Below are 14,545 nucleotides of genomic sequence, written 5' to 3' on the forward strand. Positions count from 1 at the left end.
GCGCGCGGCACAAAGGTGGCCGCCGCGAGGCGCGTCATACGTACGTGTTGCGGTGTTGGTGAGCTTTCGGTGAGAACGTTCCCAGCATATCGGTCGCTCGCTCGCTCGCACGCACACGCAATCCGCAGTGCGCGAAGCGGCAAAGAAATTTTTTTATTTTTTAAAATTTTTTAAAAAATAATTTTATTATAAAACCCCTGTGAAAAATACTTTCACTGTATGAACCTTTTGACTACGTCACCAGTATTGGCGTGGTAAAACGGCTTGTCACGGCATGCCACACCAATTAGACTGCGTGACAACGTTGTCTTGCTACGCCGTCAACACTGGTGTGGCCGGTTCAGTTTTAGAAAAAAATTATTTATAAAATTACTTGCTAAAAAAGTTTATTTATAAAAAACTTCCAGCGGCAAACCACGCAAACTCGCAGGTAGCTATCGGTATCACCACTACCACGTCCCAGTCCCACCGCAGTTCACACCGCACTCGCTGGGTGATATTTTTTTTCCGTGCGACCACGCCCCCGACGCGAGCATAAATATGGGAGGGAAACTACGTCTAAAAAAAATACGGGAGGAAAACCGATGTGAATACGTCGTTATCTGCCGTTGCTTAGAGCAGGTACAATAGGAGGCCTATAAGCCAGGTATAAATATATTTTAAGAAGATAAGAGAGAAGAGAGAAGAGGAATGAGCTATTAATTTATAGTCAGCTGTAGCACGGATTCCAATATACAATATGTGTGATATGTGAGACATGGTGGTATATGTTTTATAGGTAACTATTATATGAATTGACTATTAGATTGACTATAGATAAATTGGAGCCAGTAGTTAGCTATACTATTTAACTTGTCGGTTAATCGAGCGATCGGTCACTTAGGTTTAAGTCCGGTGTTGGTTGGTTGCGAGGTTGGTCATCATCTCGATCGATCGCTCCCTCGATCACGCCACTTTTCGCATGCAAAGCGTAGGATTCTTCGGGTTTCCCGGTGGTTGCAGGCCGCTTACCTGAACCTAGTGGCCGGTCAAGCCAAACCCTGCCCACTGCGACCGTCTCCCATATAACAAACTCTCTCTCTCTTTCTCTTTTGCTTCATCAAGTAGCCGTGTGCTGTGCGTCGCTCGCTTCACGTACTTTGCACCAGGTGATCGAGGTGGGTTTGATTGATTCGATGGTGGCCATGTCGGCGCCGGAGAAGACGACGAGGAGGGAGAGGAGGTCCGTGGTGGCGGAGCTGGAGGGCGCGCTGCTGCGCGACGCGGGGACGTTCCCGTACTTCATGCTGGTGGCGTTCGAGGCGTCGGGGCTGCCGCGGTTCGCGGCGCTGCTGGCGCTGTGGCCGGTGCTGTGGGCGGTGGAGCGGCTGGCGGGGCGGCCGGACCTGGCGCTGCGCGCGGCGGCGTTCGTGGCGACGGCCGGGGTGCCGAGGGCGGAGGTGGAGGCCGTGGCGCGCGCGGTGCTGCCCAAGTTCATGGCCGACGACGTCGACCCGGCGGCGTGGGCGGCGTTCGGGGCCTGCGGCGGCCGGCGCGTCGTGGTGACGCGCATGCCCCGGGTCATGGTGGAGCGGTTCGCCCGGGAGCACCTCGGCGCGCACGAGGTGGTCGGCTGCGACCTCGAGTACAGCCGCCTCAGGCGGTCCACCGGCATCGTCAGGGGCGGCGGCGAGGAGGCGGTCGCCGACCGCGTGCGCGCGCTCTTCGCCGATGGCGACCGCCCGGACCTCGGGATGGCCCGGTCCGAGTCGGCGACGCGATCCTTCTTGCCCTTCTGCAAGGTACGCACGTACCCACCGCCCACCGTGCACGCACTCCGCCGCAACTCATATAAACCACTAATTCATTCGTATTATTTGGGACGTTAAAACTAAATAGAAAGGGTGTATTCACTTGTTTTCTAAATGTTTTAAGTCAAGTTTACTTCACGATAGATGCCAAATTTAAATGGAGAGATGTATATAGGATAAAAAATAGATCAATTCTAGCTAACGTATTTTCTGAACCGAGTTCCTGGGAGCTCCCAGCACAAAGCAGCTCCGCCCCTACATCACATATAAAACAAAATCCACTAAATTTGACTAGCCAGCAATTCTTTCATGAATTTTACGTAAGTTGAATTACCTTTTCATAGTGATTTAAAATTGTCAATGGAGTACTACTAGCACACGCACTTGATCGAGTAATTAATTAATGTGCACACCATGCATGTATGATAGAGCTTTGGAAGTGCTTGCCCATATGCATGCGCTTTGGTGGCTGCATGTCGTCGTCTCGTCGAGTCTAATATGTGCATGGCATATTGGCATATGGGCATATGGCCATACCACAACTAAATGCCTAGCTGGATCAATTTTGAAAACCGTCTATGCATGTGAGCGCCACCACCAGCCACAAGAGTCAACACATCCAGTCTAGATACCTCCCCAAATCTGTGATCAACTTGGTGCACATGAAAGGATATCGTCAAAGTCGGCACAGGGTTTTTAAAAATAACCCTTTAGCACAAACTTAGCAGAAATAATTTAGTATCATATCACAAAGAATTAACCGTAGAAATTACTATGTGCATATACTCGTAGTACTGGTACACAACAAAACAAACCTACCTTACACGTACAGTCCAGTTTCTGTGCTAACTGTTAAGCCATAGCTTTCATCTGAATAACTCAGTGTTTGAAAATCGAAAAACGCATCGATCGCTATTGTGGTCTTAATTTATGGCGAAATGCGCATAGCTATTTTCTGGTATTAATGTGTTAAATCGTGGCTCCAGTGTGTTCGTGTGTTAATTGTCATGCTATAGTTTTTGTTGGGACCATATGGCGGGAAACCGAGGAAACCGCGAACTAAACCAGGTTTGGTTACGTGCATGCAGAGGCAACTCCGGCCGCCGTTCTGTGACGCCGACGACGACGGCAGCGGCGTCGCCAGCGAGCAGCCGAAATGCCCTCCGTTCCGGCCGGTCATCTTCCACGACGGTCGCCTCGTGTGCCGGCCGACCCCGCTCATGTCGCTCGTGATCCTCCTCTGGCTTCCGCTTGGCGTGCTCGTCGCCTTCGTCCGCATCGCCGTCGGCATCTCCGTGCCCATCCAGACCATCCCGCGTATCGCGCCCTACTTCGGCGGCGCCGTCGTCGTGCACGGCGCGCCGCCCCCCGCCATGAGAGTGGACGGGTCCGAGTCAGGCGTGCTCTTCGTGTGCACGCACCGGACGCTCATGGACCCGGTGGTGCTCGCCACCGTGCTGCTCGGCCGCCGCGTGGCCGCCGTGACGTACTCCATCTCCCGCCTCTCGGAGGTCCTCTCGCCGATCCCGACGGTGCGGCTGACGCGCGACCGCGACGTGGACGCGGCCAGCATGCGCGCCGAGCTGTCGCGCGGCGACGTGGCCGTGTGCCCCGAGGGGACGACGTGCCGGGAGCCCTTCCTGCTCCGCTTCTCCGCGCTCTTCGCCGAGCTCAGCGACCGGATCGTGCCGGTGGCGATGAACTACCGCGTCGGGCTCTTCCACCCGACGACGGCGAGGGGGTGGAAGGCCATGGACCCCATCTTCTTCTTCATGAACCCGAGGCCCGTCTACGAGGTGACCTTCCTCAACCAGCTCCCCGCCGAGGAGACGTGCGCCGCCGGCAAGAGCGCCGTCGACGTCGCCAACTACGTGCAGAGGATCCTCGCCGCCAAGCTGGGGTTCGAGTGCACCAGCCTCACGCGCAAGGACAAGTACCGCGTGCTCGCCGGCAACGACGGCATCGTCAACGCCAAGCCGGCGACGGCGGCGGATCCGGCGTGGCAGCGCCGCCTCAAGGAGGCCATCGGGTTCTTGCTCCACTAATCACAAATTATTTGCAAACAAATTCAGTGCTCTGCTCACTAGATTAATTTGACGAGTTTTAATTACAATCTCAAAAACAAAACGGCGAGTTTTATATTTACATTCGTATATGTATGTATGTACGCAATGAAAATGTAAAAGAAGACTGCAGCCATTAGATATCCAACATATACCGGTTGCTTTTGCTTAATTGCTTTCTTATGATTTTTTTTCATGATTCATTTTATTTTTTATTGTAATCAAATTACACTGATGTATATATGTTCACACCCATGATAACAAGTTGCATGCATGCTCTCTCTATTTTACTCATAGGTAGATTTTGTGTTGTTCTGGTTGTTGAGCAGTCCTCCCTAGTCCCTATTAAATCCAATTTTTTTTTAATCTTATGCAACTGAGTTCATTGATTAACAGGTAGTTATTAGGTGAGCAAATTCTTCGTGCAAAACATAGCGACTGATTCTTGGGAAAAACACCTTATTTTGCCCGATGTCTTTTCCAACTTGTTCATTTCACAAAAGAAAATTCGCGAATTGTCGCTTTGACTATTGAGATCTTATTGAGCGCCTCAATTATGAGAATTTCTACGCAAACCCATATTTGTGGATTGTCAACTTGATGCCATCATTGGTCTTAATCCGTTTAAATATTTAGTGATCTTTTTCTTAAAAAACTTAAATTAATAATATTATTTCTACTAAAATAGTCTACGCTATAGAGCCATACTGGTTTAGCTAAATGAATTTGATTTTACTTTTAAGGTTATCATAAAACATGGTACTGTCCATTTTAAGGTCAGCTAGCCTGGGGGAGAACACATATAAAATGAGTTTAACTGGACAGGTACGAAACTTATTAGACCGGTCTTAGTGGAGTTTTATGAGTTTCAATCTCATTAATGAAGTGTCACATAGGCAAAAATAGTGATGTGATATATAATTTATGATGCGACAGAGAAGTTGAGTTTCATGAGGGTGAAATTTGATGTACACAGTTACCTAGTGCATGAAATTGGATTGAAACCTCCACCATGAGTAATTTATTCCATCTCTACAATTTAATCAACTTTTATTGGTCACTTGGATGTAATATTTAATTGATACGTCATCGTATGAAAATGTGAATTTGAAATTTTGAAGTGAGATCACTTGGTTCATTCGTCCATTCAAATAATGTTTGATGATGACATAATCTCCATTCATGTACGTTTGCATTTAGCGTCGGCAACACGTACTTATGATAAAAACACGTTAAGAGACGTGAGACTGGTTAATTAAGAATTTGCTTTGGTTTATGGACTTGGCAAAGGCCACGTATGTACTTCGGATATATTATACCATGACACACGGCTATTTAAATATATATGCCTGATTTTTTTGGAATCACGTCGCTGCACGGTTTGAGTATGTGCACATGTCAACGCAAGAACATTTGTGATGTTAAGTAATGAAAACGAGGAGTTTGAGTATATGCACATGTCAATGCAAGATCGTTTGTGATGTTAAGTAAGGAAAAGAAGCAAAAATGACCTGAAGCAAGTTGGTTTTATTGCTGCGAGTGACCTGCAGGGTGCAGAGTGCCACGGTTGCTCAACTCGCCAAACATGTCTTTTCTTTCACGGGGAAATCACTAGATATTAATGATAAAATCACCAAATATTCATTTCTTTTGCGAGGAAAATCCAAAGATTAATAATAAAATCTCTGAATACTCTCTCCGTGCAAAATAAAAACATTTTATATATTGTATAGCAAATACTAAGGTTAGGAAAAAATCATTTAAGAAATTGTTTGATTCTTCGTGATAGGGTGAAAAACTGAAAACTCCCTTGTTCTTTCCCATGAGAACACTTTCCAAAGTGTTAAACTTATATTTTTTAAAATATATCTACAAGTCTCTTGAAATCATGTTAATTATTTTTTTAATTTTGCAGTAGTTAATACTTAATCAACCATACGATTATGAAATACAGTTTTTCAGGTGATCATCTTCGTCCTCTTCTTCTATAACCTTCAAACTCGGCCTAAGTCATCCCAGTGGTTATTTTTTGAATTATGAATTGTTTGGATTCTTTTACCAAACACCCGGTTGACCAAAAATATGCAAATTTATGTGCATGGAAATAAGTGCTTAAAAGAAATCCTTACAGCATGGTATAAATTTTTATATACTAGAAATACTAATATTTTATAATGATGGGAGTATTTCTTTTCTTTGAAATTATTGAATAGTTCCTTTTCTTTTGCAAGAAAAATAATTGTTGGTATTACGGAAAACAGGTCCGACGGTGGCGGCCTAAAAGCCTGTTTAGATTGAGGGACTTTTAATAGTCCCTAAACTTTTTTTTAGAAATCTCTTCTCAGGGACTACAAAATTTTGAGACTAAAAAAAGTCTCTCATGTTTGGGCCAAGAGAGATTTTTTTTCTAGAAGTTCCAGGGACTTTTTTTTATCCAAACAGGCTCTAAGGAGAGACACGTGTCCATCCCATGCCCAAGGGTGCCTGGGTCAATAAAAAAATTGAGGACCGAGCGGTTAGCCACGCGGGCACGCGAGCTAACCCGCGTGAGTTCGATCCCTCGGATCGCAACTCGCGCATCTCACCCGGGGATTTTTCCCCTCACACGCGTGCACACCTCAAAATCTTAAGCGTGTGGTAGGGACGTATACGCGTGAGTGCGTGCGTTGTGGTGTGTGTTCGTGTGTGTCCCGAGTTATACTCTTAAAAAAATAAAAAAATCAAAAATAACTTCTCCAGAAAAAACACCCTAGGCTGGTTACACCTGGACTGTCATGCCAGGGCAACCGCTATGCAAGAGGTCTGACCTAGCTGACGCTTGTGCTCGGTATCAACCGATACGACGTGTCGCGTGAGCTGACCCCCATTAATTCTTTTTCTTTTATGGGAAAACCACCTTTCACCAAATATTAGCGGGAATTAATAATATAAATTGCACTTTCGTTCGCGTATTCTTACCAAAGACTCACTTTAGACTATGTTTGAAATGTTTTTTTTACTTCGGTCTAAATATTATTACACTTTGGACCAAATGATATGATGCACGTAAGGTAGAGACGGTTAGTGTCATTCAATATGTGACCTAAAGTGACAAACTTTGGTAAAAGGCAAATATTAATTATTTTTATTTCAGATGAAAATCACTAAATTGCCCAATATTATATTAATAACCAAATATTAATGAGAAAATATTAAAAAAGATAAATGTCAAGAATGGGATTCGAACCCATGCCCTTTCGGACCAGTACCTGAAACTGGCGCCTTAGACCAACTCGGCCATCTTGACTTGCACACATTAGGACATGAACATTTGTATATTAAACAAATTAATTATGGAAACTCAAGTCGAGTGTAGGCAAAAGTTTGAAGGAATCTCTTCGGACACGTCTGATATATCATGATGGTTAATTAACATAACCATCAGAACACCACACAAGCAAGTTCTGCGTAGGCAAATGTGTGAAGCAAATCTCTGCGGACACGTCTGATAAAAATGTAAGACCCCTTTGACCTCGAGACTTCTGAGATCAAGATCGACATATGTTAGCTTTAGTAATTAATATTACATGTCATGAAAGTATTTTGCAAGGCTAAATGGCTATTTTGGTGCAGTTAATGTATATGCTTTTTACATATATTAGTTGTCAAAGTTTGAGAAGTTGACCGCATGAATCGTACCTCAACTTATATTTAGAGATGTAGGGTTGCATTTAAGATTGCTTGTCATAAGTAATTTGCAGTATCATGAAGGAGTGAGAGCAATCTGGTTTGCAGAAAAGGGTGGAAATCTTTATCATCATCCGTACCACCTTGGTGTCTATGAGAATCTTATTTCAGTAAGAACCATTTTATCCATTGCTATTTGTATCTTATTCAAGAGTGTAATATTCTCCGTATGCAAATTAATAGAAGGCAACGCGAGATCAAGTGAATACGGACTTTTGAGAAATAATGCCAAAGGATTCCCCTTTTCCTCTATATGAATTACAGCCCATTCATCCAGGGAAAGTAGACGGGGAAAAAAAAACATGAGAATGCCACCCAGTGAATTTCATCCAAAGTTATTTTGTTCTGTTGCCTTCAAAATTGATTACATATTTGTCTCAAGAATTTCATCCAAAGTTATCTTGTGTCAATATTTCATTTGTGTCAAGAATTCAAAATTGATTACATATTTGTGTGCATTAATATTCATTCTTCTTGGCTGTGAGGGGGCATTTTGAGTTATTAATGTCCCAACATTTCTTTTAAATTTTTTATACAGGTTTTGGGACCTAACTTATTCTGCTGGCTTTGTCCAGTATTAAACAATTTGGGAAATGGACTCCGTTTCCGCACATCACATGGCATTCCCTTATCTACAGCAGTGATGTGATTTACACAAGATTGTGTTATATTTCCATTAGGTAGTAGTTAATCTGAACAAAAACCGCTGGCTTCTTATTCTACTGCAAATATGTGCCTTTTTAACCTAATCATTGTGTCTTGGAGCAGTACAGATAACTTGTCAAGGTCTTGAAACACCTTCAGGAAATGTGTTGCGAGTCTGAATGTACAGGAACTCTCCACGGCTCCAAGCATTTTCTCCGGGGTCGATTCCAAGTTAGGACACAGACTAGGCTTCTTTGTTTTAGTGGTGGTTGTTTTACATACTTGATACCTTGATTAGGTAAATAAATGCTGCCTCACCTGTAATTTAGAGTAGTTTGTGGCTGTGCTTATAAAATTTGAATGCAGTCAGTTCTGTTGTAGATATCCCCCTCAGAAGAAAAGGGGCTCTTGTAAATTTAACATCCATACTTTGCCCAAAGGCCACGTATGGCAGGGAAAGATCATGATAGGAATTATGATTTATGGGACTGCTTGCTTACATGTCTTCCAAGAACAGAAGTTGTATTTATTCGTTATACATCGATGCAGTTTCCTTGTGTATCCACTGTTGTCATATGCTGGTTAATATCAGCACGGTGATATTATGTTTGGGTAATGGATAATTCTATTCTGTTGATCGCATAAGCAGTCACCATATAAGGTACTACTCCCTCTATTTTTTAATATGACACCGTTGACTTTTAGATCCACGTTTGACCATTCGTCTTATTCAAAAAAAATTATATAATTATTAATTAATTTGTTATAATATGATTTATTATTATAGAAACTTTAATTATGCATTATAATTTTGTATATTTGGATATAAATTTTAAATAAGTTAACGGTGTCATCCATAAAAATACGGAGGGAGTATATTGCTATATTCTTCCTGTGCGAAAATGGGGCATGCAGAAGTGCAATACCTTACCTTCACCAAATTCAGTAAAACTGTTCGAAGTTGATGCGTAGCCTGCCTAGCCGGTAAATCCTGTTATCTCAACCAACAAAAGTATTCTTTTATTCTATATTATAGATGTTTTTGTTCTACCTATATCGATTAATAAATATATTTTATACACATGTTCAGATTCGTAAATACCTATATAAATTTAGAAAGAATCGAAGGTAATACCAAACTATGCAGCATTCTGGAAAGTGCTACCCGATAGTATCGCATAAGTTGAGCATTCACTTACAACGGTAGTATCGCCAGACGCGATGATGCAATCACGAACCAATAACCGGTACACTGATATGATGACATCGGTCAATAAAAAGACATGCGATGATTTGTGAAAACGGTAGCTATAATTATTTACTCCCTGTAAAAAAAAATCAATTCTCCGGTTTCCGTGTCCAACGTTTGACCATCCATCTTATTTGAAATTTTTTTAAAAAATTAAAAAAATTAGTCACACATAAAATACTATTCATGATTTATCATCTAATAAAAATAAAAATATCAATCGCAAAAAAATTTAAATAATTTAAATAAGACGAAGAGTAAAAAATTATAGGTAAAAAGTAAAAAAATGGTTTATTTTAAGACGGAGGGAGTATGTTCTTTCGGTACAGCCATAGTGTCAAACAGGAACAACAACGCAGCATCCAAAGAAGAGTACTCCCTGCTCATAAGATGTTTTGGTCACATCTAGATTCATCCATCCATATAAATCTAGGGAGAGAAAACATCTTATAGTATGAAATGAAAGTAATAGATAACAAGTAATCTTGCACACCATGCTTTCTGGATTATTTTCTAGGTTACAATAGTCAGCAGCAAATCAGTTGCCTATTTTCCCTTTCCTTTTCCCTTCCCCTTCTTCGCGTCAAGTTTGGCTTGGACACGAGCGGCTGCAGCAGCCTTCGCTTCTTCCCTCTTCTTCTTCTCTTCCTCCTTGGTGGCAGCAGCCAGCTCCCGCTGCCTCTTGAGTTCCCTATAGAAATTCATGTTTTCCCCCAGAAATTAGTCTTCAGATAAATTCCATGTTCAATTAACGTCACAGTTGATTCCTTGAGGGAATTACAGGGTTCCTCCTAACTTCTACTACCTCCCTAGATTATGATTTGCTATAACTAAATTATAAGGTTATTAACATTTGAAATTATAAGGTTCAATTTTCCCTATCTTATATAGCTGTGCTATTTAATATAATGACTGGGACCTTCATATATTGTAAAAATAACAAGAGAACATTTGAAAATATCTTACTCTAGTCTGGCTTTCTCATCAGATACACTGCCCAGGCTTGAACCTTTCCTAGGCCTACATGCCACTAACTCCACCTCAAAAATGAGTGTTGAACTGCAAAGACAGCTCATTCAGTTATGGACATTTGGAAAAACTCGAAATTTTCCATCACACGAGAGAAATAGCAAACAGACTTGGGTGGTATCTCTGGTGGTGAGCCTGCACTTCCGTATGCATATTCTGGCTTGCATGTTATTTTTGCAACTTCACCGACCTTCAATATCCCAATATGTAACTCCATATTAGCAAAATCTTCAAAATGGTCAGATGCGCAAGCAATTAGACTTTATAACTTCATACCTTCATAGTTCTTAAAGCTATATCCCATGCTTTAATGACAGCTCCTTGCCCAACTTCAAATGAGAAAATTGAGTTGTCTTCATGAGTGGTGTCAAAAACTTCACCGTTCTCAGTGAGTGTGCCCTCATAGTGAACTGCGAAAGGATATAAATGTAAGTGGGGGAAGTACTGTCTTATGTCTTGTATTATGCAGATATTTGAGAAACTCATTTACTAGTAATATACTACTCCGTAATATACTTCAATCGTTTTTCACGTTGACATGACAAACGGAACACAGCCATTCATAATGTCATTGACAAAGACTGAATCAAAGCCGACCTAGGGAAACACAGCTGAATAAGTAATTTTTAGTAACAGCTAACCGAGACAACTTATTAATGTTAACTCAACTGTCTGAAAATTTCATGGAAATCATTTGATTGAGAACTAAAATATATGCACTGCAGTACCATCAACCAAGGGAAGACTGTCAGATGGAGCTATAGCATCATCCTTTGCCTTTCTGACCACTGTCTTAAGAACACCTCCATCCCCAGTTAGATCTACAGCCTCTGCCATGACCTTGCTGAGAACTCCAAAGGAGATCCTGGGTGAGGATTGACCAGAGCATTAGAGTATGTACTATAACAGAGATCCAATATTCCTAAAACCATGAGGTACAACCATCTAGAAAATTGAGGGAAAAAAAAACAAGCCCTTTTTCCACTTATTTAAATCCACTATTTTCAGCCTTTCACAATTTCAAGCCAATATAAATGTGCGCCATACTTTCAAGGTGAACCTTAGCATTCCAGAATTTCACAGAAGAGGGATAGCGCAGGTAATGACCTTGAAGAGGCACAGTTGCGTGTCTTGTGACTTGTGGAAAGTTAAAAAAACCTACCAAACGTTGGCTAATCAAGCATGAAACACATTCTGCACTCCTCACAACAGCATAGCCATGCTTCTCACTATCCTTTGCTGAAGGAAAATAAAAAGACCAATCCCAGTCTCTAAATATAACAAATCCATACCTCCTAAATATACCCAGTGCGGCTAGCTCTACAGCGTATCGCCTAATCAGGAATGCATCGATGAAACAACTAAAAAGCTGCCGGCTGGCGTAGCCAGGAATTTTTCGTTAGGTAGTCCTGCCACACATAGTTGGTATCACACACAACACGGGGGATTTCGCAAGCTAGGCCATGATGGACAGGTTGCCCGCACCCCTGGGCAACAGTGAAGCTGGACAAAATGAGGGATGCCAAACTTTCTTTGCGTATAGTTGCATATATAGTTCTATAACCAAAATATACTAAAGAAATGGGTATCCGTTGACTATAAATATAACCTGTCTAAATGATAACAATATGGAGAAAAGACTGAAGAAATTTGCACAATGCAATAATTCTGTTTGTTTACTTAATCTATCCGATTATAATTTGCTGGCTGTACAAGTGTACTGCTAAGAAATGAACAAAGGAAAGGAACAAAATGAATACCATCTGCTACAGTGTCTCTCAATTACTGTAACACCGCAAGCATTTACCAAAGCAAAATGAGTCATTGTCACCTAGTAAATTCAGAAAACTCTAAGAAAATAAACTAATGGCTAGCAGTTATGTAGCTGGTGGTTTTAGATATTCCAATCTTTATGCAAAAATAAATTTATTAGTTCGCATACAGAAACATGGATTTGTCTAAACACTAGAATTATTTGATTCGATCCTGGCTTAGCGATTAGTGTCGGCCTGACCTGGAGGTAGGGGCGCTGGCTTGAGGAGCCAGCAACAAGCGACGGGGCGAGCGGCCGAGGCGCCGAGCAGGTCGAGGCCGGGTCGGGGCCGTCGGGCGGCACCACGGCAACCGGGGGAGCGGGGCGACGGGCGGCGCCGGACCAGGTCGGCCGGCCGTGGCCAGGCGGGAGTCGCGGGACGGGGTGGGCAGCGCCTGGCGCCCGACGGTCTGGTCGCGGGGCGGCGGCGGTCGGGTCGCGGCGTGCGCACACGAGCCCTCCACACTCCACAGCAACTGAGCAAACCCTACCTCCTCTGGGCTGGGCTATGGGGTCCTCATTACTGGGCCGATTTGGAGTAGTCACAGGCCCACCTGGACTACCCCTGGCTACGCCCTGCCTGCCGCTAGCGTGGACGTCTGATCAGACGACGCTGCTTCTCCCCAAGCAACAAGCGTGCTACACCCCCCCTACACCTTCCAGTACTAGATCACATAGCTGCATTCTTTCGCCATCCATGCTCTCCTAACCGACAAACCTCGAATCCCTCACAGCACAGTTCCATCGGGCATCATTGTGGGGGTGCAGGAAGCAAACCCCGCGAGAAATCGAACTGCTCAATCGCACCCAGCCACACCAGATTGCAACACACCAAAAATCGAATCGGAACGAGCCAACCGAACCAACAGGCAGCAGCGGACACGCACCGCGGAAAGCGCTCCCGAGGCGGCGCTACCTAGGCTAGCTCGGCGCCGCCCGCCGGAGGAGGACTCGCCGGCTCACCGCCGCCGGCTCGTCGCCTCTCTCTCTCTCTCTCTCTCTCTCTCTCTCTCTCTCTCTCTCTCCGGCTTGGCTAGTTGCGAGCTCGCGAGATTGGGAAATGGCAGTCGTGCGTTGATTGATGCGTCCCGTAGGCCGTAGCGGTGGATGCCCAGGGAGTGGTGGGCCACGGGAGAAAGTACGGATGCGAATATTCGTATGGGCTTTGGGCCTCGAGTAGTGGCACATGGTGAATGGGCAAGTACACGTGGCCTATGAAATCGTAAACAGTCTACGAAACATACTTAACGTTTAACGTTCATAATGGCTCTCCCATGCACCTGCCATGAGTCCACAGTCATACTGTCGTACATATTCTGCTTTCTATATATGTCGTTTACTTTGTATTTAAATATATGCTAAAGTACTACGGCCACGTTTGGCAGTGAGTACTGTTGATCTATATTTTTTTCACGCTTCTCAAACTGATAAATCTTATATTTTTTAAAAAAATTACAGAAATGTTGCTTTAAAAATCCATATTAATTCATTTATCTATTTTTTATAATTATTAATTAATTAATCATATACTAATATGTTACTATTTTTTATGTCGGTTAATAAACTAATCGCCGAACGGAGCCTACTTCCTCTGGTCCTGAATATTTGATGACTGAACTGACTTAATTTGGATATGAAAAGTGCCCGAGTTTTATAGGACGTCTAATTTGCAGTGGTGCCCATATATATCATAAGGTATTTATTGTTCTTGTTCTACCAACGATATATGTACGCTGATTTTTATATGTTCACGGTCCACCACATCAACACACATTCAGGTGTGACCTCTTTTACCCACACGTTTAGACATAGACAGAGTCTAGAGAAAATTTACAAACCATGCATTTTTTTTACTAAAAGCATGCACATCCATGTGCCCGCACCAGCGTCCAAACTCCGGGGCATGCTGTGATGCACCTATTTCCGCACCGTCACACAGTTTGCTGGCGGATCCAGAAAAAAATATTAGGAGCTGGACGAGAGAGAATTGCTTCTAGCCCATCCTTCTGAATATTTGATGACTGAACTGATTTAATTAGGACATGAAAAGTGCCCGAGTTTTATAGGACGCCTAATTTGCAGTGGTGCCCATATATATCATAAGGTATTTATTGTTCTTGTTCTACCAACGATATATGTATGCTGATTTTTATATGTTCATGGTTCACCGCATCAACACACATTCAGGTGTGACCTCTTTTACCCACACGTTTAGATATGGACAGAGTCT

At 43.2% G+C, this 14,545-nt stretch overlaps 2 protein-coding genes and 1 non-coding gene across 3 annotated transcripts; 1 reads left to right on the forward strand and 2 right to left on the reverse strand.

The window, feature by feature from the left end:
* The first annotated feature begins 872 nt into the window (after positions 1-872).
* On the forward strand, positions 873-4,144 carry LOC102711351 (glycerol-3-phosphate acyltransferase 5-like). Its single transcript, XM_040524234.1, has 2 exons — positions 873-1,781; positions 2,879-4,144. Exons 1-2 carry the CDS (start codon positions 1,176-1,178, stop codon positions 3,833-3,835), a joined length of 1,563 nt encoding a protein of 520 aa, XP_040380168.1. The 5' UTR covers positions 873-1,175; the 3' UTR covers positions 3,836-4,144.
* A 2,914-nt stretch (positions 4,145-7,058) lies between these two features.
* On the reverse strand, positions 7,059-7,139 carry TRNAL-CAG. Its single transcript has one exon. It is a non-coding gene; the product is annotated as a tRNA-Leu (tRNA).
* A 2,613-nt stretch (positions 7,140-9,752) lies between these two features.
* LOC102711975 (peptidyl-prolyl cis-trans isomerase FKBP20-1-like) lies at positions 9,753-12,793 on the reverse strand. The gene is made up of 6 exons (XM_006654445.3): positions 12,517-12,793; positions 11,231-11,367; positions 10,779-10,912; positions 10,613-10,692; positions 10,440-10,532; positions 9,753-10,164 (listed from the first exon to the last, which is right to left on the reverse strand). The coding sequence occupies exons 2-6, from the start codon at positions 11,337-11,339 to the stop codon at positions 10,020-10,022; spliced, it is 561 nt and encodes a 186-aa protein (XP_006654508.1). The 5' UTR covers positions 11,340-11,367; positions 12,517-12,793; the 3' UTR covers positions 9,753-10,019.
* Positions 12,794-14,545: the final 1,752 nt, after the last annotated feature.

Source organism: Oryza brachyantha, chromosome 5 (genome assembly GCF_000231095.2).
Source record: "Oryza brachyantha chromosome 5, ObraRS2, whole genome shotgun sequence".
In the NCBI taxonomy this organism is placed as follows: Eukaryota; Viridiplantae; Streptophyta; class Magnoliopsida; order Poales; family Poaceae; genus Oryza; species Oryza brachyantha.